Source organism: Ochotona curzoniae, unplaced genomic scaffold (genome assembly GCF_017591425.1).
Source record: "Ochotona curzoniae isolate NIBS_2020 unplaced genomic scaffold, NIBS_Ocur_1.0 contig_1014, whole genome shotgun sequence".
NCBI classification, from domain to species: domain Eukaryota; kingdom Metazoa; phylum Chordata; class Mammalia; order Lagomorpha; family Ochotonidae; genus Ochotona; species Ochotona curzoniae.
The window spans coordinates 9926418-9949678 of NW_024464920.1; the positions used below are offsets into that span (position 1 = coordinate 9926418).

General features: G+C 41.2%; 1 protein-coding gene across 3 annotated transcripts in view; it reads right to left on the minus strand.

Annotated features, from left to right (window-relative positions):
* Window positions 1–493: 493 nt before the first annotated feature.
* Window positions 494–23261, minus strand: part of METAP2 (methionyl aminopeptidase 2) — a 28513-nt gene continuing 5745 nt past the window's right edge. For 2 of the 3 annotated variants that reach the window (XM_040980640.1, XM_040980630.1), the window contains exons 3-11: window positions 21769–21834; window positions 16875–16977; window positions 14897–15058; window positions 12752–12933; window positions 11225–11319; window positions 6659–6755; window positions 2284–2387; window positions 1770–1885; window positions 494–1170 (exon numbers count right to left, since the gene is read on the minus strand). In XM_040980640.1, the coding sequence (XP_040836574.1) occupies window positions 918–1170; window positions 1770–1885; window positions 2284–2387; window positions 6659–6755; window positions 11225–11319; window positions 12752–12933; window positions 14897–15058; window positions 16875–16977; window positions 21769–21834 (1178 nt within the window). In that variant the 3' untranslated portion in view covers window positions 494–917. The remainder of the gene's footprint in view (window positions 1171–1769; window positions 1886–2283; window positions 2388–6658; window positions 6756–11224; window positions 11320–12751; window positions 12934–14896; window positions 15059–16874; window positions 16978–21768; window positions 21835–23261) is intronic. The other variant, XM_040980649.1, reaches the window with a different exon arrangement.

The window sequence follows — 23261 nt, forward strand, 5'->3', positions numbered from 1 at the left end:
AAAAAGCTTATTTCCAACAAAGCTTATTCCAAACGTTATGAAATTATTTCAACATAACGTTTCTAACTAGAACAAGATCTAAACATAGAAATCCCATTTTTCTTAAGCTTCTATGGCTAAAATGCCATTTTGGATTTTTTAACTGCATGTATACCTGATAGGAGCTACCACTGGATGAAGGATCTAAAAGCTAAGATATTTACTGAAATAGTTTCAGGTTGATAACAAGTTCTTAATGCTTAAATCAGTACATCTTTCCAACAGGGATAAAATGAATAGACAAGGATTAATGTTCTATAAAGAAACACAATATTAAGCCTGTTTATTCACTTATCAAGATTGTCCCACTTGATGCATGTGTAGATCTTGTTTTAGCTATTATGCCTGAAGAAAACACCAGAGGTCTACAGTCCAGATAAAAGCCTCTGTAGTTCCCTTGTTTTGTTTAGCTATCTCCTGTTCAGAAGTATAATCACAAACATTCAAATGTAGCTTTCAGATCTGAAAATGTCTTTATTTTTTAGAAAATGGATTCCAGGAAGGTTAAAAAGCAATACCAGAGGGCAGAGGTGCAAACTTGGATGTAGTCATTCAAAGCATTCAAGTAAGAATATGGCAATATAAATATCCAAAAAGCATCTCTTAGCTGTTCAAAACAAAACTGGGTAAGTCATTCCTAACTAATTTGAGCTTTCTAGCATTTCCTAGACAGGGAAAAGCAATTAACATTTCAAAGTCCTGAATGCTTTTTCCTTGGTTAATTACATCAGATGTTTTGCCTTTGATCGATTTTCTTTAAACATGGATAAAAGTATTACACAGGTCCACTGTTAAAATAGATATTGTAAATTAATTCTGGTACAATGTATTCCAACAAAACTCAGAAAGTAAGATGTTGAGGTTGCTTTGGACTAAATTTAATAGTCATCTCCTCTGCTGACCACTTCTTTACATGTTGGACGCAGCAGTATGGTATGTTCAAACTGCGCTGTATACGATCCTTTAATGTCACACAATGGTGGATATGGGTCGACAATGCCCAAGTCACACAGATTCTTCAGAGCCATCAGATATTTACTTTCTCCCAAGCGATCCAGCCATCTGCGGCAGAAGGCCAGGGTGCCAAAGTTTTCGTTGATGACATTTAACAAGTGTTTTGCTCTTGGAAGCCTGAGAGAAGAAAAATCCAAAATAAATAAATAGTGGGCAAAAGAGTTACCAACTCCTGTGACCTATATGAAAAACCCAGACCTCATCCATGTCTCTTCACTTAGTAACAAATGTTCAAAAGCTTCTGTTGCCGTTCTGAGCAATCAAAAGCAAGGATGTAGAACAGCCCATATACCTAATTCCAGATGGCATCTGACTAGGAAAGGAGCTCAGAGGCCTCTCATGTCTGTGTGCCTATGCCCAAGTATAAAGTTCCCAGTATGATTCACCTACAGTGAACTGTGTGGGCTCAAAATTCACACACAAAAGGAGGCATAAATCCAGCCTCCAATCATCTCCAGAAGGCAAAGGAAACAATGAAAATTCAAAGAGAAAGGTTACCAATGGGAAAACATTAGCAGCAAAATCTAGGAGTCTAAAGAAATAATCTGCTATGATCATCAGAAGCAAAATTCAAATAATCATTTTTTACCTCAGTCAAAATCCATAACAATATTTCTATTGTACTACTCAAACTCACACTTAGATGTACCTCCTTGTATATTTTTAAATGCTGTTAAATGGGAAGAGATACCCTTCAGTAAAAAGTGATCTCTCACCTTATTGGCACATGTCCGACATCAAAATTTTTCATGTAATGTGAGCATTCCATATCATCATGAACAACACCTTTTCCTGTACTACCGAAGGTTTCAATGGCATATACTTCTCCTTCCTTAAAAAATGCAAAGAATTAGAGGTGGGAAGAAATATTCTGGCAAACACAATTACCATCTTGACTTTCCAACTGATAGTAGCAGTAACATGAAACTTCCCCATGCAGTCCCCATTCAGCTCCTTCCTGCTTTATGTCCTTAGCACTTTAGGTTTTAGGCATGTCTATTAGAACAATGATTTTTTGTAAACAGGTTATTTTGTTCTGCATATTCCTGGTGTCAGCCAAACAAAACTGGCACTTAGGATATGTTCAATAAATATCCATTCAATTGGATAAACGATATTTTCCACAGCTGATAAAACCCTGATCTGACCAACACATGTGCGGTAGCTTTAATTTGGCTGGGTCAGTGGTGAGGGACAAAACTGCTTGTCACAGAAGGGCTAAGGACTCACCTCCATTCTTGTAGCTTCCCCTCCTTTTACAATGGGAACTGTTTTCCCAGCATGTATTCTATATGGCCCAATTGAATGTCCATTTAGATTACGGATTGGTTTCACTGTTGTAACAAATAAACATCATTAGGTTCTCCTTGAACATAAACAGACCTGCTCAACTTTTAAAAGATATGGCTCTACTAAATCAGCTCACATTATGCTACTCAAAAACAAGAATTTAGTTGAATATGAAAAGTAGGTTGCTACAGCGTTATTGCTTAGAAGAAAGACTGGCGGTTATTTAAGTAGTTACTGTAAATTAGAAAAAAATGTCACGTGTCCAGATTGAAACTGTACAGATAAAAGGTATGAAAGTCAGGATCCTATGTCAAAATAGCATTACTATGAAGCTTCTATTAATCAACACTTCAAATATTAAAAAAAGAAAAGTTAAACAATGCTAATGTTCTGATAAAGTAATATGCAACAAAAATTATGGCATTTCCACAATGACATTCACACAATGTGAACATCAATTAACAATGAAAAGAGACACAACCACCAACTGCATTAAAATTTAAAGGAAGCAGTCACATATAATGTATGAAAAATGCAATTTATACATACATTATATAATTTAAAATGTTCATGGAAAAGAGCACTGACTTTATCTTGCACAAACATTAAAATCTTTAAAAGTTTTCTGAACCAAAATTAATTTTCAATATACATATACTGTTTAAAAATCTGTTTTCATTGGAAAGGCATTTACAGTGAGAAGTAGAGACAGAAAAAAAGATCTTCCATCCACTGGTATACTCCCCAAATGACCGCAACAGCCAGAAGTGATCCTATGTGAAGCCAGGAGCTTCTTCCTGGTCTCTCACATGAGTGCAGGGTCCCAAGCCTTTGGGGCTGTCCTCTATTGCTTTCCCAATCCACAAGCAGGGAACTGGATGGGAATGGGGGTAGCAAGGACACAAACTGGCGCCCACATGGGATGCCTGTGCTTAGAGGTTTAGTCAACTGAACCAATGTGGCAGCCCCAATTTTTAAAATATTTACATATATATATCTGAAAGGCAAAGAGACAAGACAGAGATCTCCCATTCTCTGGTTTACTCCGCATATGCCTACAACAGCTCAGGATGCTCCAGAAACAGGCAAGGAGCCTAGGACTCCACCCAGGTCTTCCATATACCTTGCGTGGCTTCCTCCGTAGCATAGAGCTAGACTGGAAGCAGAGCAGCTGGGACTCGATCAGCATTCCATAGGGGCATAGTGGAGGCTTGGGTTAACCCACTAACACACAATGCCTGCACCCTTCCAAAAAGTTTTTCGTTTATTCATTAAGGTGCTATTTAAGGATGCATAATTAGTAAAGACAAATGCAAACACTACAGTCCTCAATTCTGTGGATCACTAGAAGGCTGCTGAACTTGGAAAGAAATACACCAGTGTTACATTTTCTGTGTGTCCCAATGCGGCAGGAACTGTGTCATGGAGCATCACCTTCCTGAAGGAAGTGGGTTACTTACAAAAGGAGTCTGGACCCATCATGCCTGTATGCCTGTGACCCTTCCCACTATGGCACTGTGCAGGAGGGATGCCCTTGCACATGCCATGCCCTCAGTCTGGGACTTGCCAGCCTCCAGAACTGAGGACTACATCTCTATTCCTAACAAATTATGCAGCCTCACGCACTGTCTGTTACAGCGGCACAAAACAGACTAACACCCTGAGATAAAGGAACTTCTGGAACACTGGGCTGGTTCTTCTCAAAAGGCCAACCTACACAGATTTTGCAATGGAGATGCTGAGTTTTTATATTAATGAATTCTCAATATTTCACAATGTCTTAAGTTTTTTTTAAAAGATTTATTTATTTTTATTGCAAAGTCAGATATACAGAGAGGAGGAGACAGAGAGAGGAAGATCTTCCATCTGCTGATTCACTCCCCAAGTGACCACAATGGTCGGAGTTGAGCCAACCCAAAGCCAGGAACCAGGAGCTTCTTCTGGGTCTCCCACGTGGGTGCAGGGTCCCAAGGCTTTGGGCCGTCCTCGACTGCTTTCCCAGGCCACAAGCAGGGACTGGATGGGAAGCAGGGCTGCGAGGATTAGAACTGGCATCCATATGATATTCCAGGCGTGTATAAGAAGACTTTAGCCACCAGGCTACCGTGTCAAGCCCTATAATCTAGCTCTATAGTTTTAGAATCTTCAGTGTAAATATTTTCTAGATAAATGAGCTTCTAATTTTTATAAAATGCAGTTGTAAAATAGCACTATAGAGCTCTTTTCATAGACTAGAAGTTAGCAAGTTAAAAAACAATTCCTAATAATGATAGGCTACCATGTGGCACACTGGGTTAACTGGCAGTAACACAAGAATCCACACTGGAGCACAGGTTGAGTCCCACATGCTTGGCTCTGACTTAGTAATGGCCTGTATGCAGGGGCCCCTGCTACCCACATAGAGCTTCTGGCTTTGCCCAGCCCTATTCCTTGCCATTGCAGCCATCTGAGAAGTCAACAAGCAGATGGAAGACATCTTTGTGTCTCTCTTTTTCAAAAGAGCTGTAGATTGGCCACTGTTACAACCTGTAAAAATGGGGCCCTGCATAGAGTGGCTAAAGTCCTCGCCTTGCAAGTGTGGGGATCCCAGATAGGCACCAGTGTGTGTCCCAGCTGCTGCACTCCCCATCTAGCTCCCTGCTTGTAGCCTGGGAAAGCAGTGGAGTATAGCCCAAAGTCTTGGGACCCATACACCTGCATGGGATACTGGGAAGAAGCTCCTGGCTTTGGATCAGCTCAGTCCCAGTCATTGCAGCTACTTGGGGGAGCGAACCAGATGATGGAAGATCTTTCTCTGTCTCTCTTCTCTGTAAATCAAATCGTTAAAAAAAAAAAAAAAAGTAAAGATGTCAGCAAATTCTCATCAAAGAAAACTCGGTCGAGATGTAGTCACTCTCAGTGGCTTTCATGCTGATTAGTAAATTTGGAAAGAACCAAAAAGACACTTCATTTAAAGCAATGAATGTAGAAACTAGAAGACCTAGATTCTACTCCCACAAATTTCCCAAAATAACTGGGCATTTATTTATTTGAAAGGCAGAGAGAGCTTAAATCTGCTGGTTCACTCCCCAAATGCCCCAACATTCAGGACTGCACAAAGCCATGAGCCTGAACCTCAAGCAATTCTCTGACACAAACCCTACTTTCTGAGCCATTATCTGCTACCCCAAGAGGAACAGGAGGCTGGATCTGTAATGCAGCTGCAAGCTGTTCAGGCAACCAGTGATGTCCAGTTATTCCCTGGACTGCCTATTTGAAATACTAAAGCCACCCAGATGTCAAAGTCAAGGAGGAGAATGGATGGCAGAAAGGAGGACAGGAACAGTCAAGTCTCAAAGGAAGAACTATCTTTGCTCTTGGTAGAATTACAATGGTCTGTAATTGGCAACTGTAACAATGCTGAATGATATGAATTTACTTAGTGGTAAGTGAAGCAAAAAGGAAATGTAGCAGTTCTTGAGTTATTATGACAGGGTTATAAAGTGATAAACATATGGTAGAAAAAAATTTGTACCGACAGAAATGAAGCTAGAGAACTGGACTGATGCACATGTTCATTAAAAGCACACAATTCTGGGACTCTACCCATGAGGCCGTGTCTAGGGAAGATAAGAGGCAAAAGAGCCGTGCGGCTGAGGGTTCCACAGGCAGGGAGGGTGTATTCTCGAATGTCTGTATCTCAGAGTGCTTCAGTTCAGCTGCCAGCTCTGATCCCCACTCAGTTTCCTATGAACGTATACCCTGGCAGGGGACGGCTCGAGTATTTTTGAATAGGTCCCTGCCACACAAATCTGTGGCAAACAGATAGTTCCTAGCTGCACCTTTGGTCTGGCCTAATTCCATTTGCAGGCATTCCAGGAGTAAACTAGTGAATGGAAGCCCTGTCTGGCTTGCAAAAAAAAAAAAAAAAAAAATTAGTCCAAAATTTAAAAAAAAAGGAAAAAGATTTGAAGGAAGGTACAAGGAGCTGACCTCTATATTCTAAACACGAGAAAGAAAAAACAAACAAAAACAGAAAACAAAACAAAAACAACTAGAGAGTCACCCATGGAGAGGATTTCTGGCTTCTGCAAGCCTCAGTCTAACTCATGCCAAGCAGCCCGGGGTGACCTCATATGGCTCTCTCCCCAGCTCTGAGAAGCCGAAGCTAGTCCCAGGTAGTGACCACACTATTCTACCTCGTGTGAAGAGCTCATTCACTTCCTGCACTCCTTCACTTTAAGATAAAAAGATGAGGCAAATGGTCTAAAGAAAGCAATCACCAGCTATTTTATAAAATTAACTGCAAAGTAAGACACACTTTATAAAGACACACCTTGATATGTCTTCCCATCTATTTCAACTTCGTAGGATTCCATAACTTCTTGGATGGCCTCACCAACATCACACAGACGAACATCAATTCCAGCACACTAAAACACAGAATTGCATATCTTTTTTAAGTACAAAATTTCACAGTAACTTTAATTTCTTAATATTTTAAAATAAAGGACATTCAGAAAAATCTGTACGTTGTAACTTCCGGTATAAAGATGTGGAGAGGATTCTGGGAAGACAATAAAGTAGGAAGCATCAACCCAGCAAGTGGACAACAAATGCACTGGCTGCACCTGTCTCATGCACATGACTGGGACCTGTGGAGTTTCCAGGTGTGTACACCTCAGAAGTAAGGCACAGCAAAGTGCAGCAGCATGAGACAGGCAGAGGGCATCTGTTCCTGGAGTCTCCTGCACACAGAAGGAGCCAGCATGGGTGAAAGGCACTTGTCCTAAGTATCAGAGATTGGCACTGGGATCCTTCATTGCTGCTCTGGTCACACAGGGACAAAGAAGTGGGTAACTGCTGGTGTGGTTCCCTTCACTGTGACCCTGTACCCTCAACCCCAACTACATTTCCTTTTTTCTTTTTGAAGAATTAGACATAAAAATAGGAACATCCAAATATAGAAGGGAAAAAAATTTTTTAAGATTTATTTTATGTTTACTGCAAACTCAGACATACAGAGAGGAAGAGAGACAAAGAGGAAGATCTTCCATCCAATGATTGGTCTCACATGTGGGTGCAGGGTCCCAAGGCTTTGGGCCATCCTCAACTGCTTCCCAGGGCACAAGCAGGGAGCTGGATGGGAAGTAGGGATCAAAACCAGTGCCCTTGGGCCCGGCGCGGTGGCGCAAGTGGTTAAAGGTCCTCGCCTAGCACGCCCGGGATCCCATATGGGCGCCGGTTCTAATCCCGGCAGCCCCGCTTCCCTTCCAGCTCCCTGCCTGTGGCCTGGGAAGGCAGTCGAGGACAGCCCAAAAGCTTTGGGAACCTGCACCCGCGTGGGAGACCCGGAAGAGGCTCCTGGCTTCGGATCGGCATAGTATCGGCCCGTTGCGCTCACTTGGGGAGTGAATCATCGGACGGAAGATCTTCCTCTCTGTCTCTCCTCTCTCTGTATATCCGCCTTTCCAATGAAAAAAAAAATAAATAAATAAATAAATAAATAAAGTTGGCTTCTATTATATCTGATAGATTTAAAAAAAAAAAAAAAAAACCAGTGCCCTTATGGGATCCTGGCACATTCCAGGCGAAGATTTTAGGCGCTAGGCCAACGCGCCGAACCCAAAGGGAAAATTTTTTAAAGTGAGCATGCATACCAAGAGAGACCCAAGAAAACCTTAGGTTATACCTCAGGAGGATTTCCGGCACATAGACAATATACAAAAATCAATTTCGGAAGGTTATGTTGTGGCAGAGCAAGTTAAGCTGCTGCCTGTAATGTAGGCATACCATTTGACAACAGTTCAAGTCTCAGCTGTTGTACTTCTGATCCAGTTCACTGTAATGTTCACAGGAAAACAGCAGAAGACAGCCCAAGATGTGGGAGACCCAGATGGAGTCTTTTATATAAACACAAATAAATTTAGAGAGAGACAAGGAGAGGAGAAGGGAGGGAAGAGGTGGGGGAGAGAGAGAGAAAGTGGCAAGGGCAGAGAAAGATCTATCCACTGGTTCATTCCCCAAACGGAGACAATGCCTAGGACCACGCCAAGCTGAAGTCAGGAGACAAAAACCAACTGCTTTATCCAGGTCTCCCATGTAGGGGTACTGTTGCCATCTCTTGCTGCTCATCCAGGTGTATCAGCAGGCAGCTGGATAAGAACTGATGCCCCTATGTGATGTTACTGTTACAGGCAGCAGCTTAAGCCACAATGCAGGCCCCCAGTATATAAGAAACTTTTTTTTTTTCAGATTTATTTTTATTGGAAAGGCAGATTTACAGAGAGATAAATGGAAAAAACTTCCATCCACTGGTCTATTCCTCAAATGACTACAACGGCTGAGATGGCGCTAATCTGAAGCCAGGAGCCAAGAGCCTTTTCCAGGTCCAAAAGCTTTGGCCCATCCTCCACTGCTTTCCCAGGCCACACAGAGGAAGCTGGATGGGAAGTGGAACAGCTAGAACATGATCTGGCACCCACATGGGATCTTGGCACTTGGAGGTAGACAATTAGCTTCAATAAGTAACTTTAAAAATGAAAGATATCCATATCCCAATAGGTACTTAGAAGTGCCTTATCTGAGTTTAGCTATTGCACATTTCCAATCCGGACTGGAGGTCTGGGGAGTTGTCAGATGATGCCACAAGTACCTGAGTTCTTAGCACTTGCTTCTGCCCTGGCCTAGCCCAGCTGGCTTTGCATCTGGGAACTCAATCAGCAGATGGAAAATATTCACCATCTCCAATTATCACACCGTCACCCTTTCAAATTTGCAGTAAGATTATAGGAGAAAATTGTAAAGCAATTATACAGTAACAAATAGATAATTTACAAGAAATGGACAAACTCCCCAAAGCTTATCAAGATTAAAGTTCGAATACATTTGTAACTAGTAAGGACACTGAGTAATCAAAAATGTCTCACAAAGAAAAATCCTAAAACTGATGGAATCTTCTGCTTTACCCACGGTAGGAACAGGGAGCTGGATTAACAGTGGGAAAAGACAAACTAGCTCCCACTCAGGTTGGCAGAGTCACAGGTAGTGGGTTGAAAAGCTATGACCACAGCAAAACACCTCTATCAAACATTTTTAAGAAACAATGTCAATTCTTCCACATGTTCACAAAAAGGACAATTTCCTAATAAATTCCCCACCAGAGCATGGGCAAACCTTATTCAACAGCCTATCAAGATTATAATGCAGGGCTTAGCACAGGGACACAGAAAGCTGACACTCCACCCTGTGCCAACAGCATCCCCTATGAGTGCGGATTTGTGTCTCCGCTGCTCCACTTCCCATCTAGCTCCCTGCTATGGCTGAGAAAGCAATGGGGGATGACTCAAGTACTTAGGTCCTGGGACCCACAAGAGAGATTCAGATGAAGCTCCTGGTTCCTGGCTGCAGATCAGCTAAGCTACAGCTGTTGTGGTCATTTGAGGAGTGAACCAGCGGGCTGAAGATTTATCTGTCCTTCCTTCTCTCTGTAAATATGTCTTTCAAGTAAAAAAAAAAAAAAAAAAAAAAAAAGAGATAAAATAAATGCAGGGGCCAGTGTGATGGTGCAAAGGGTTAAGCCATGACCTGCAGCACTGGGATCCCATATGAGTGCCAGTTTGGGTCCCAACTGCTCCATTTCCAATCCAGGCCCCTGCTAATACACCAGGAAAGCAGTGGAGGATGACCCAAGTGATTAGGCCCATACCACCCACATTAGAAGCTACAGGGGCCTATTTCAGGCCTACCTCAATCTCAGACATGGAACCATTTGAGGACTGAATCAACAGATGGAAGATCTCTGTCTCTCCCAAACCTTGCCTTTCAAGTAAGTAAATCTTTTATAAACATATTTTAAAAGGGATCAGCATGGTGGCACATCAGACTAATACTCCACCCAGTGATGCTAACATGCAATATGTGTGCTGGTTCATGTCCTGGTTGCTCCACTTCTGACTAACCAAGCTCCTTGCTGGGAAAGCAGTGGAAAATGACTCCAGGTCCTTGGGACCCTGCACCCAAGTGGGAGACACAAAGGAAAACCCAGGGTTCTAGCTTCAGATCACATCAGATCTGACTGTTTTGGCAGTTTGAGGACTGAACCCAGCAGATGGAAGGAAGACCTTCTCTATGTCTCCCTTTCTCATTAAATCTGCCTTTCAAATAAAATTCAAGGAAGGAGCACCCTGCTTGTGGCCCGGGAAAGCAGTCAAGGATGGCACAAGGCCGTGGGACCCTGCACCCACGTTTCATGGCTCCTGGCTTCGAATCAGTGCACTCCGGCCACTGTGGTCACTTGGGGAGTGAATCAGATGATGAAAGATCTTCCCTTCTTTCTAATATTTTTTTAAAGATTTATCTATTTTTATTGCAAAATCAGATGTATACAGAGAGGAGGAGGAGGAAAGACAAAGAGGAAGATCCTCCGTCTGATGATTCACTTCCCAAGTGACTGCAATGGCTGGAGCCAGGCTAATCTGAAGCCAGGAACCAGGAGCCTCGTCGGGTATCCCACGTGGGTGCAGGGTCCCAAAGCTTTGGGCTGTCCTCAACTGCTTTCCCAGGCCACAATCAGAGATCTGGATGGGAACTGGAGCTGCCGGGATTAGAACTGACGCCCATATGGGATCCTGGCACCTTCAAGGCGAGGACTTTGCGCCGCTATGCCACCGTGCTGCCACCAACCCTCCATGAAATCTCACTTTCCAATAAAAAATAATATTTCTTAAAAAAGAAAGTTGGTAAAATTTGGCAGGGGGGAACCCCTGGGACACTTTATAGCAATTATTTACGTAAGACTCTAAAGGTAGTGAATTATACATTATTCACCTTAATTGCCCACAGACCTAAAATGGGCCTTAAGCGCTTTAAATACAAAGTCAATTGGTAAGAGCTCACATACCTTTATTCCGGTATTAGTAGCATCTTTCACTGCTTTTAATAATTGGTCATATTTAGGATTAAAAGTGACAGTAAAAGCACAGTCGATAATTCTTCCTGAAAAAGAAAATTCATTTTTAAAGCTTATTAGCTGCCAATGTATTTGCTTTATATTGACTCTAGCATTATAATTAACAGAAAAATAGAATGTTGGGCTCAGAGACAGAATTCTAAGTACTGAAGGATCATTCATAATCAAAAAGACAAAACGATACAAAGTGTATTTCTATTTTCTAAGGTTTCCATAAAGAATGATTGCAGAGCTCAATGTTATTCCAAACCTGCATCAATTCAGCACCCACTTAATTATGTGAAACAGAAACAAAAGTAGTAAAGAGCGGAGAACTTAGGAACAATAAAGACAAGGGGCCCTGATTTTTTAAAGATTTATTTGTTTTTACTAGAATATCAGATCTAAGAGAGGAGAAACAAGAAGATCCTCCATCCTCTGATTTACTCCACAAGTGCCGCAATGGCCAGAGCTGATCCGAAGGCAGGAGCCAGGAGCTTCTTCCAGGTCTCCCATATAGGTGCAGGGTCACAAGGCTTTGGGCCATCCTCTGCCGCTTTCCCAGGCCACAAGAACAAAGCTTGATGGGAAGTGGGGCAGCCAGGAAATGAACCAGTGCCCATATGAGATCCCAGCACATGCAAGCCACCAGGCCACTGCACCAGGCCTCAGGCCTTGAATTTAACTTGGGAAAGTCTCAGCTAATACTTACTCTAAGCTTGCTTTCTCTCCAGTTAAGAGAGGTAGTAACAAGATACTTACCTGCCAACCTGGGTTTTAAGGAGAAATTCAGAAATGCAAACACTTGGATATAAAGTGCGATAAAGACTCTGAGGAAATGTTTGTAGTCAAGATTCACATAAATGGCACTTTAATGAACAAAGAAAATATTTTTTTTCATGCATTGGATACCAAGGTTTAAGCCTCAATCAACAGTTTTCCAATTCATTTAGTATATTACAGAGATTTACTTCAAACTCTGCCTCACACAGTTTTACAAAAAAGTGAGGAGGTAGGGGCCAGGCACAGTGACCTAGCACCTAAAATTCTTGCCTTGCACGTACCAGGATCCCAAATGGGTGCCAGTTCTATTCCTGGTGGCCCCACTTCCCATCCAGCTTCCTGCTTGTGGCCTGGGAAAGCAGTTGAGGATGGCTCAAAGCCTTGGGACCCTGCACTCATGTGGGAGAACCGGAAGAAGCTCCCAGATCCTGGCTTCGGGTAGGCTCAACTCCAGCCATTGGGGCCACTTGGGGAGTGAATCATCGGACTGAAGATCTTCCTCTCTTTCTCTCCTCCTCTCTGTATATCTGACTTTGCAACAAAAAAATAAATAAATAAATAAATAAATAAATCTTTTAAAAAAAATTGAGGCAGTAAAAACAAATTTTCAGTATTTGTAACTCTATTCCACAGAGAAAAAACCTGTGACCTGCTGGGGGTGAAGGGAGGGTACAGGAATGATTTCCAAGAACTCACCACTTATGTGTGTTCCAAAGTCTATCTTGCAGATGTCATCATACTGTAATACTGTTGTGTCTCCAGCATTGGGAGTATAATGGGCGGCACAATTGTTGAGAGAACAACCAGTAGGAAATGCCAGGCCTGCACTCAATCCATTTTCTTTGATTAGCTTGCGTGAGCAGTCTTCCAGCTTTTCACTACAACAAATAAATGAACTTACTCTTGTTTTCTTATATCTGATAGCTCATCAAGATCAGAAGGTTTACAAAAAACCTGTAAAATTACTTTTAGGGAGTGATGTAAGCATAGTCTGGAAGTAAGTAAGTGAACAACTGAACAATTCTCTGATGCTATAAGAACAACTCATCCTTACAGGACAAGAAGACTAATTCTACTAGAAATCTAGAGTAAACACACTCCATTTTTGTTTATGAGCAAGAGTCTCAACTAAGACCAAGATAAACACTTATTTTACTTGCCTGTCTCACATTTTTAAAACTGAACTTACGACAGCAGACTCGAATCTGCATTAACAAAAACTCAACATTAGACATTAGCAAAAACATACAGTGGGACTCAGGAATGATCCTGACAGCCTCTTAACAAGAGGTCAGATGCACAGAGCAGGGAGGGACCCCAGAGTGGAGCAGGAGGACAGTCGGAGGATGGTATCCCAACCCTGAAGACTCCCAGATCCTCATCAAGGACTATCAATACAGGCACCAAGGACTATCCCAACTGCCATGGAGACTACGGAGAATTGGAGTACCCTCATTGGCCAAGAACTCTGAGATCATCCACTCCCTTTTGGATCTCCCACACGGGATGGAAGACCAGATCCTTCTTCACAGGATGTAATGTCATCAGAATAACAGCTGGGAGCCCTGAGTGGTCCTCAGAAACAGAAGAACAGTAAACTTCCTTCGGACTAAGGAGAAGAGCTTTCTCTGGTCTTAGTTCCAACTTTGGATCCTCACCCTGTCTTGCAATGACTGTCAGGATTGCTCTGGAGCACCATCCCAGCCCCCCCGCCCCCCAAAAAATTAGATTAGATAGACAGAGACCATTAAGGAAAGCTTAGAACAGACAAGAAATGGTCAGCCTGGACTCACATATACCTAACTAGGTAGGACACAAAGTTAGTTACTCCTCACCAAGGTATTGAAGATTTCTCTGCACACCCCTCCTAAAACTGTTCTACGCTTTATACTAATCATTTCTCAAAGGAGGAAAACTGCTAACATGCTTTGTTAGAGTTATAAGCCTGTTTGGACTATCCTAAAATTCACAAAGTTCAGTTAAAATCATGCTTCAATACTATAAGCTGTTAAATATAAAAATGAATATAGACACGAGACAGCTGAGTAGTACTCTATAACCATTTTAAGGTGTATAGCAGCTGGTTATGTATAAACTAAAACTGAAATGTCAATGAAGTAGTCACAGGATGTGGTTAAGAAGTCCCATTTTCTAACATATCAGTCACTCAACACCATGTCAATTAACTCCATAATGTTATAAATTGTTGTTGATATTGTGTTGTGGCTTTTCATTGGCGGGGATGATATTTTGCCAGCTCCACTTTCAGACCAGGGATGGTCTCCCAAGGAAACTGTTGAAACTATCTGGACAACAAGAGGCTGAACTCTATGCATGGTACATGCTCGCAATGAAGGAATCATGACTTAATATGAACTGTACTACTGCAACAATGTGGAGGAATTTACCATGGGGGGAGGGTTTGGGGAGGGGCTGAGGGAATCCCAGAGCCTATGAAACTGTGCCATAAAACAAAATTTAAAAAAAAAATCTGAATCAGAAATTTAAGTTGTCCTTTATACTAATCATTTCTCAAAGGAGGGAAATTAGAGAAACACTTGTTGGTTTCTTCACTGTATTAGTCCAAGAATTTTTCTAATACGAACCATTAAACAGCAAAACAACAAACATGCAGTTGGAAAGAACGGAGTGCACGGCAGGCTAAGCAGGACAGTGGTGCTCTTAGGATTTCCTCATTACAGAGACACTTGGAAGATATTTCTGGAACTTTTACTTCAAGACTCATGGGCAAGATGTTAATAAAAAATTAAATACTACAAATGGGGAGATAATACTACAAAACTTTTTAAATCATGTTCTTACAAAAATGTAGTCCTTTACCAGATCTCTATCATTGTCATTCCCGGCTTGATCCAGCTCATAACATATTTTCTAACTTGTCGATGTGCTTCTGCAGCTTCCCGAAAATCATTCCAAATTTCTTCACTAGCTTGATCTAAAGCTTTCTTTTCTTCACTTGTAGTTCTCCAAGCAGCTGTTCGCCTAGGCACAGGACAACAGTCGTTATTTAAAAACCAGCAGATCAAGTAAAAAAGCTGCAGATAAAAATACACTAAGTAATCTAAATCATTTTAGATAAAAAGTTACACTACATACTCAATCATGTCAACATCATTTCAAAATGCAGAAAATCACACAATTGTAATCAAACCAGTTGAACCCTTCTATAACCCTCTTAGAGAAAAATTCTCAAACAAGATTTCATCCACACACAGATGGGTGAACATCCTGCCAGAACAAGATGCCAAGCAGAGCTCCATCCAGCTCCCTGTTTGTGGCCTGGGAAAGCAGCAGAGGATGGCCCAAAGCCTTGGCACCCTGCACTCACATGGGAGACCTGGAGGAAGCTCTTGCCTTCTGGCTTCAGAACAGCTTGCCTATGGTTGCTGTGACTTCTTGCGGAGTGAACCAGTAGACAGAAGATTGTTCTGTCTCTGCTCTGTGTAAATCTTTCTCTCATAAAAATAAAGGAAACACACACACACCTTACTTGCCTGCCTGCCTACCTATCTACCCAGAGGGGTTTATTATAGAACAGCTTATAGTGGCAAAGCACAGAAGACAATGATAATTTACTTGCCCCAATGTATGATACTATTTACTAAGTGTTAGAAATGGGATCCAGTCTACAGTCATACACCACCCTGAACACAACTGGTCTTGTCTCTGAAGCTCAGCATGGTCAGGTACAGTTAGTACTTGGATGGGAGAAATGGGATTGAAATGCACACAGATTAGTTCCCAATTCACCTGGGGCTCTGCGGACCAGCCAAAACAATCCTTACAGAAGTAAGTACATTTTTTCCAAAATCTATTGGAAGCCAGCACCCCGTATGTTGGTGCCTAAGTTAGTCTTGGCTCTACCATTGTCTAGCTTCCTGTTAATTTCCATCCTGGGAGGCAGCAGAAAATATTAAAAAACAGGCCCCTGCCACTCCTATGGCAGGCTTAAACTTTGTCGCCAGCTCAGTCTGGCACATCACAAGCATTTGCAGAGTGAAACAGCACCAGGAGACCTCTTGCAATATCTCATCTGCTCTTTCAAGTGAATACAATGAACAACAACCAAAACGACTATTTTTATGAAAACTGACTACAACTAAGTCTCAAAAAAGGCAAGTCATTGGCCCCAGCACTGTGGCACGGTGGGTTAGGATGCCACTTGAGATGCCAACTTCTTACATGGGCACTGGTTTAAGTCCCAGTTGCTCCATTTCTGATCCAGATCCTTGCTAGTGTGGCCTGAGAGTGCTTGGGTACCAGCACTTATGTGTGAGACCCAGACAAAGTTCCATATTTCTGGTCTTGTGGAGTGAACCAGGAAATAGTACATATTTTTCTCTACCAACTACCTTTCAAATAAATAAACCTTAAAAGGGAAAAAGAAAAGCAGCAAGTAATCAAAAAAAAAAATACTTCTTCACACTGAATTTCACAGAATTGTAAATGATTTCGGGGGAAAAAATGTAATAATGGCGGCATTAACTCTTTGGCCATTCACTTCTTGCCTCTAGTCACAGAAACCCAGAAAGAAGTCACATATATAATGTGCTAGGAATACAGTTTGCAACTGATGAAAGAGTGGATAAGAAGCAAAAACTTCTATGAGCAGATTTTCACTTTTTTTTGCAATGCCCATGGTAACACATTTTAAATTCATTAACCCACTACTGGGTCCAATCATTTTGATTCAGGTTTCAGCTATAACTTCTTTCCAATAAATTCACAAGCTTTTATTAAAGTAGTAAAGCAAAGCTGCAACTGTTAAGCCCAAGTGTTGCTTAGTTCCCGTCCTTACCCATCTTGTGTGGGGGGGTATTCGCACTCCTGTCCTTTGGGATAGACACCATTTGGATACTGTTCACATACTGGAATTGAGGGAGGGTCTGTTTGAACTTTTGCTGTGGGATATAAACAGAACATTAACTTCTACAATCAAAAATAAAATTAAGCTGCTATCAGTTTCCCTAGTTGCTAATAGTTGTTCTATGTCCTCATTTTTTTTAAAGATAGTTATTTTTATTGCAAAGTCAGATATATATAGAGAAGAGAGGAAGATCTTCCATCTGCTGATTAACTCCCCAAGTGACCGGAACGGCCTGAGCTAAGCCGATCCAAAGGCAGGAGCCACACGGGTGCAGGGTCCCAAGATTTTGGGCCATCCTCTGCTGCTTTCCCAAGCCATAAGCAGAGAGCTGGAAGGGAAGCAGGACCACCAGGATTAGAACTGGCACCCATATGGGATCCCAGTGCATTGAAGGTGAGGACTCGAGTGGCTAGGCCACCACGCCGGACCCAAGGTCCTCATTCTTTAAGGAACCTTCTCATTATCCCCTTCCCGTTAAAAGCAAAACACACATCACAATATTCACAATTTCTTCTCTAATTTACTGCTGTTTGGAAAAACAAGTCCTTAGGATTCCAATGGCATTCAAACACCACGCCCTGGCAGAAATGCTTGTCTTCCTTCATTACTCTGGAAATGAAATGACATTGAGATTGGATACTACAAAACAATTAAAAAAAATAAAGTAGTCCTACTGAAATGTCTATTGTGCATTAATAAAATAAGGAAACCATTATTTCAAGAGAATAACAGTAAGAGTCAGCAGTATCCATAATTTATGCTGAATGTCTTTAGGGAGTCATGTGTAGTGATTTAAAATTTCATTCACAACGGGGCCTAGCATGGTGGCCTAGTAGCTCAAAGTCCTTGCCTTGAACATGCTGGGATCCCTTATGGGCACCAGTTCTAGTCCCAGCATGGCGGCCCAGCTTCCCATCCAGCTCTCTGCTGTGGCCTGGAAAAGCAGTGGAGAATGGCCCAAGGCCCTGGGACCCTGCACCCATGTGGGAAACCAGGAGGCGCCTCCCGGCTTCTGGCTTGTATCAGCTCAGTTCTGGCCGCTGTGGTCACTTAGGAGTGAATCATCACACGGAGGATCTTCCTCTCTGTCTTTCCTCCTCTCTGTATATCTGATTTTGCAATAAAAGTAAATAAATCTTTTAAAAATAATAAATAATAAATAAAATAATAAATCTTTTTAATTCACAGCAAAACAAACATTTTAACTCCATTTATTACAAACTTTTGGAAGTACCTTCATATTCAGTTCTTATTTGAAGATCAGCTTTTAGCAACAAATGCTGAATCAAATAACTGTTGCATGAGAACTAATGTACAGCAATATCACTTTTAAGGTATATATCATCTACAGTATTTACTACTTACTGAATTAAAGTTGTTTCCTCTTAACTGGCAATATATTTTGGATTTCTGTTTTAAATTTCAACACCTATTTTGGTCTGTTCAGCAAAAGTGAAAAACTAAGCTGGCCTGGTGCAGCAGTCCCGTGGCTAACAACCTGGCCTTGAACATGCCAGGATCCCAGATGGGTCCCGCTTCCCATCCAGCTCCCTGCTAGAGGTCTGGGAGAACAGTCGATGATGGCCCAAAGCTCCTGGCTCCTGGCTTCAGATGGGCCCAGCTCCAACCATTGTGGCCACTTGGAGAGTGAAGATCAGCAGACAGAAGATCTTTCTGCCTCTCCTCTCGGTGGCAGTTCCTCGTCCCTGGGTGCTGGGACGTGTGAAAAGTCATGAGTGGTTTTTCCTCTTCCCCCAGGAACAACAAAAAGAAATAACAAATTTGGAAGCAATGAATTCACCCAATTTTCCCTAAACCTTATTCCTTCCCACCTTCATCAACCATGTAATCATTATTAAAAAAAATAAAACTACAAAAAAAATTTAAAAATTAAAAGAAACAAAACAAAAAAAAAAGAAAAGAAACAAAAAAATGTTTTAAAGTCTCAAAAATCAGGCAAATAAAAATAGCACAATTTAGTAATCATTTATCTATGAAATTTCTTGGCTCCTCCTTTAATTCAAACACAGTATTTCTAAAGAGTCAGCTGGTTTTCCACACACATGTTCAACGTGAAAGTGCTCTGTGAGCAAGTAAAACTGGAATCTAGTGTTTTATGTTCCTAACAGAAAGACAAAAGTGTAAAACTAAATATAAGACTTCGGAAACTACCTCATTCGGTCCATCTGGGACTTGTTTAACATCCAAGACAGAGTACTAAAGCAATCACTAGCTCTCAAGCCAAAATCTACTCATTTTCATTTTGAGAACACTTTAATGTTCTTTTTGCATTAATGTTTTCCTATTACTTTATTAGGCCTAGGATCCATTCTGATAAACAACTATACACTGCTACTAATTTCTCCCTTCCTGAGGAGAAACCAATTTAAGGAAAATGGGTCTCACCAGTTTGCACCCATATTCACTAACTTTGAAATTTTTCATGTTCCTTTTAATGTGGTACTAGTGCTGATTTATACTAACAAGCTGAATAGCTACAACTAACAGCAGATGACACAGCTGATTCTAAAATTCCTACAGCTACTCAAATAACACTCCTTTGATTTCTGGATTCATACTGAATTCAAAATTCTCAGGATCTTACTGTGCTATACTAATTTCCCATGCATCTCTGTAATACAGACTTTAGCCCCAACAGCATCCCATATGAGTGCTGCTAGTTTTTGAGCCCTGGCTTCCCCACTTCTGATCTAGCTTCTTGCCAATATTTCTGAGTAACAGAAGAACCAGATACTTAGGCCTGAGGCACTCACATGGGAGACACAGATGAAGTTTCAAGCTCCTGGTTTGCACTGGCAAGCCTAGGCTGTTGGGACCATCTGGGTATTGAATTAGCAAATTGCACTCTGCCATATCAAATAAATATATCTTAAAATCAGATTTTGCTAACATGTTAACTTACTGTGCCATCATGCCAGCACATGTAAATACAATGTTAAAATCCATCTTGATTTTAATGTCATGATTTGACATTTGAGTGTCATGGTTTGGATACAGCTAACCAAAGCTGAAAATTTAGCCTTTGAACTTGACCTTTCCAATGAGCATGTTGACTGTGGGTACATGTAGTGAAGATGTGTATTTCCACATTATGTAGACATATGTTCATTTATTTTATAAACCTTTATTTCAAAATAAATAAATAATTTATGGCTAATATTAGCTGATTCTGTTATCTGGGGCTTATAAATCCTGACTTTTGTCATAATACTATCTGATCTCCCAACTGTGCTATGACCTATAAATTTTTTTTAAAGATTTATGTATCTGAAAGAATTACAGAGAGGGGAGGGAGAAGGAAGCAGAGGGATGGTCCATCTGCGGGTTCACTTCCCAGGTGGCTGTGAAAGCCAGGGTGGGTCAGACCAAAGTTAGGAGCTTCTTCCAAGACTTCCATGTGAGTGCAAGGGGACAAGCACATGGGTCATCTGCTGCTGCTTTTCCCACACCTTTAGCAAGAAGTGGATTCTAAGCGGAGCAGCCAGCACACAAACCAGCTCCCATGTATGATGCTGGTGTTATAGGCAGCAGCATTACCCCCTATGACATAAATCTAACGAAGATGCCTCATCTCCTCCACAAATCAAAGACCATTAGAAAAACTACAGAATTTCTAATCAAAATAGGCAAGTAAAAGCCTACCCTTTAACACTTACTAGTTGTGACTAGGACAAACGGCTAAATGGTGCCAAATGAGCTTCCTCATTTACAAAATGAAGAATTATACAAAATGCTGGCAATCTTTTTTGCAAATTACAATGCATTATGTCCAAATCATGAAATAAAACTATGAATGTAATTTCTATCAGTTATTAACTATGATTTATCAGTTATTTATAATTGTACATTATTTACACCAGTTATTTCTACAGTTATATATAAACATATCAGTTATACATAGTTATCAGTTATTTATAACTCTTCTATATTATTTATAGTTATTTATAATTCTTCTACATTACAGAGAAGGAAAATAAGGGCAATAAAACTATCCATGTTTACATTTTTTTTTTGTCTCATTCTAGAATGATGTAGGTAGCCCATCAGGATATCAAAAATGTAAATAAAGCACATTCAAGATAAATTAGAGTGCAAAAACTGAAACAAGGGAAAGAACAAATACTAAAAAGAACTAAAGCTAAAATAATATAGATTTGGACCCAAGCCCTCAAGCAGTCATCAATTCAAAAGAGAAAATAAAAAACACTCTAGGTTCCTGAGATAAAACTGATCAACTACTCAGGAAAAGCAGTTAACCTCACTACTCTGATTCTCGCTAAATCAGAAAAAAAGACTGTCTCTTGAGAAGGCTCAAAAAGAAATATAATGAACAATAAACTCAACAGTATACTTGAGAAATAGTTCTCTCTCAAATCATACCATTTTTCATAGCTACATTTTTAATGATTTGTAAATAAAAAGAATAGAACATCACAAACCCTAGAAAATCCCTGCACTCATTAAATTCAAAAGCTCTCATGAGAGTAGGATTTAGCAAGGAGAGACAATTGGATACGAAGTTTATGACTCCTCCACTGCGGAGCTACGGGAGGATACTTGACAGAGTATTTCAGTATTTTTCTCAGTAGCAAAAAAAGGAAGTCAAGCCTCCAAAATTCTCACAAAATTCTAGTCTGAAAGACTTTAATGGAAAGCATAACTAGATATTCCACACTATTTGGCAAGTAACTATCAGTTTCATATTGTTCAACTTCTATTGCGCCTATTTATTCCCTTAACACATATTAGCACCTTAAACTATTTCAAATCTACACACCAAAGAACAGTAACTTATAACACTAACATCCTTTCTTCTTCTTCTTCTTTTTCTTCTTCTTTCCAGCTGCTCCATCTCCATCACCATCACCATCTAGCAAAAGACAATTTCAAGTACATGCTCATTTAAATATTATAAACAGAGGAACAAACACAAGAAAATAAACACAAGAAAATGCACTTACGTGTACAGACACACACAATGCCCTTTATGTCATATGGCAAGATTCACCCAATAATCTTATAAAGTAATCCTGTATACTGTAGCTTTAATTATCCGGTAGGAATGGCAGCAGATACAGCTGTCTCTCAGGGTGGAGCTGTGCACCACGCTAATCCTCTGCCTGAAGCACCTGCTAGCAACTGGGAAAGCAGGGGACGGAGGTACTCACATGGGAGACCTGAAGGGAACTTTTGGCTCCTAGCTTTGGACCATCCCAACTGACTGGTGAAGCCATTTAGGGAGTGAACCAATGATGGAAGATCTATCTCTGTCTTGCCTTCCCTGATTTTCAACTAAAAAAACCAATATTTTTTTGGAAAAATAAATCTTAAAAGGGGGGAAGGATCTATAATGTCCCAAAATTGGTGGTAATTGAGAGTAACAAGTATTTTAGAAAGTAGCTGGGAATAGCTGAACAGGTATGGAGCTGTGTCTGCAGCAGTCTTTCTAGGAAGTCTATGAACATACAACGTGCAAGGAGAGGACTTTAACCACTACGCTATCACGCTGGGCCCTCAAAACAAAATTTTAAAATGTTAATTAAAATCTAGTCAAGAGGGCCCAGCGCGGTGGCGCAAGTGGTTAAGGTCCTAGCCTTGCACGCCCGGGATCCCATATGGGTGCCGGTTCTAATCCCAGCAGCCCTGCTTCCTTTCCAGCTCCCCGCCTGTGGCCCGGGAAAGCAGTCGAGGACGGCCCAAGGCTTTGGGACCCTGCACCTGCGTGGGAGACCCGGAAGAGGCTCCTGGCTTCGGATTGGCATAGTATCGGCCGTTGCGCTCACTTAGGGAGTGAATCATCAGACGGAAGATCTTCCTCTCTGTCTCTCCTCTCTGTATATCTGCCTTTCCAATAAAAAATAATAAAAAATCTTTAAAAAAAAAAAAAACTAGTCAAGGCAGAAGGGCACACTGGCGCTGTGGCACTGCAGATAAACCATGCCTATAGCACCAACGCGAGCACCAATTCATATTTGGTTGCTAAGAGAACTCTCTGTAATGCTTCCTCTCAAATAAATAGCTTTGCTCTTAGATAAAATAGCTTCCAAAAAAGTGCCATTAAAAAAATTCCCTTGGGCCCAATGGCTAAAGTCCTCGCCTTGAATGCGCCAGGATCCCTTAGGGGAGCTGGTTCTAATCCCAGCAGCTCCACTTCCCATCCAGCTCCCTGCTTGTGGCCTGGGAAAGCAGTCGTCTAGGATGGCCCAAAGCCTTGGGACCCTGCACCCATGTGGGACACCTGGAGGAAGTTCCTGGATCCAGGCTTAGGATCAGCATAGCACCAGCCATTGCAGTCAC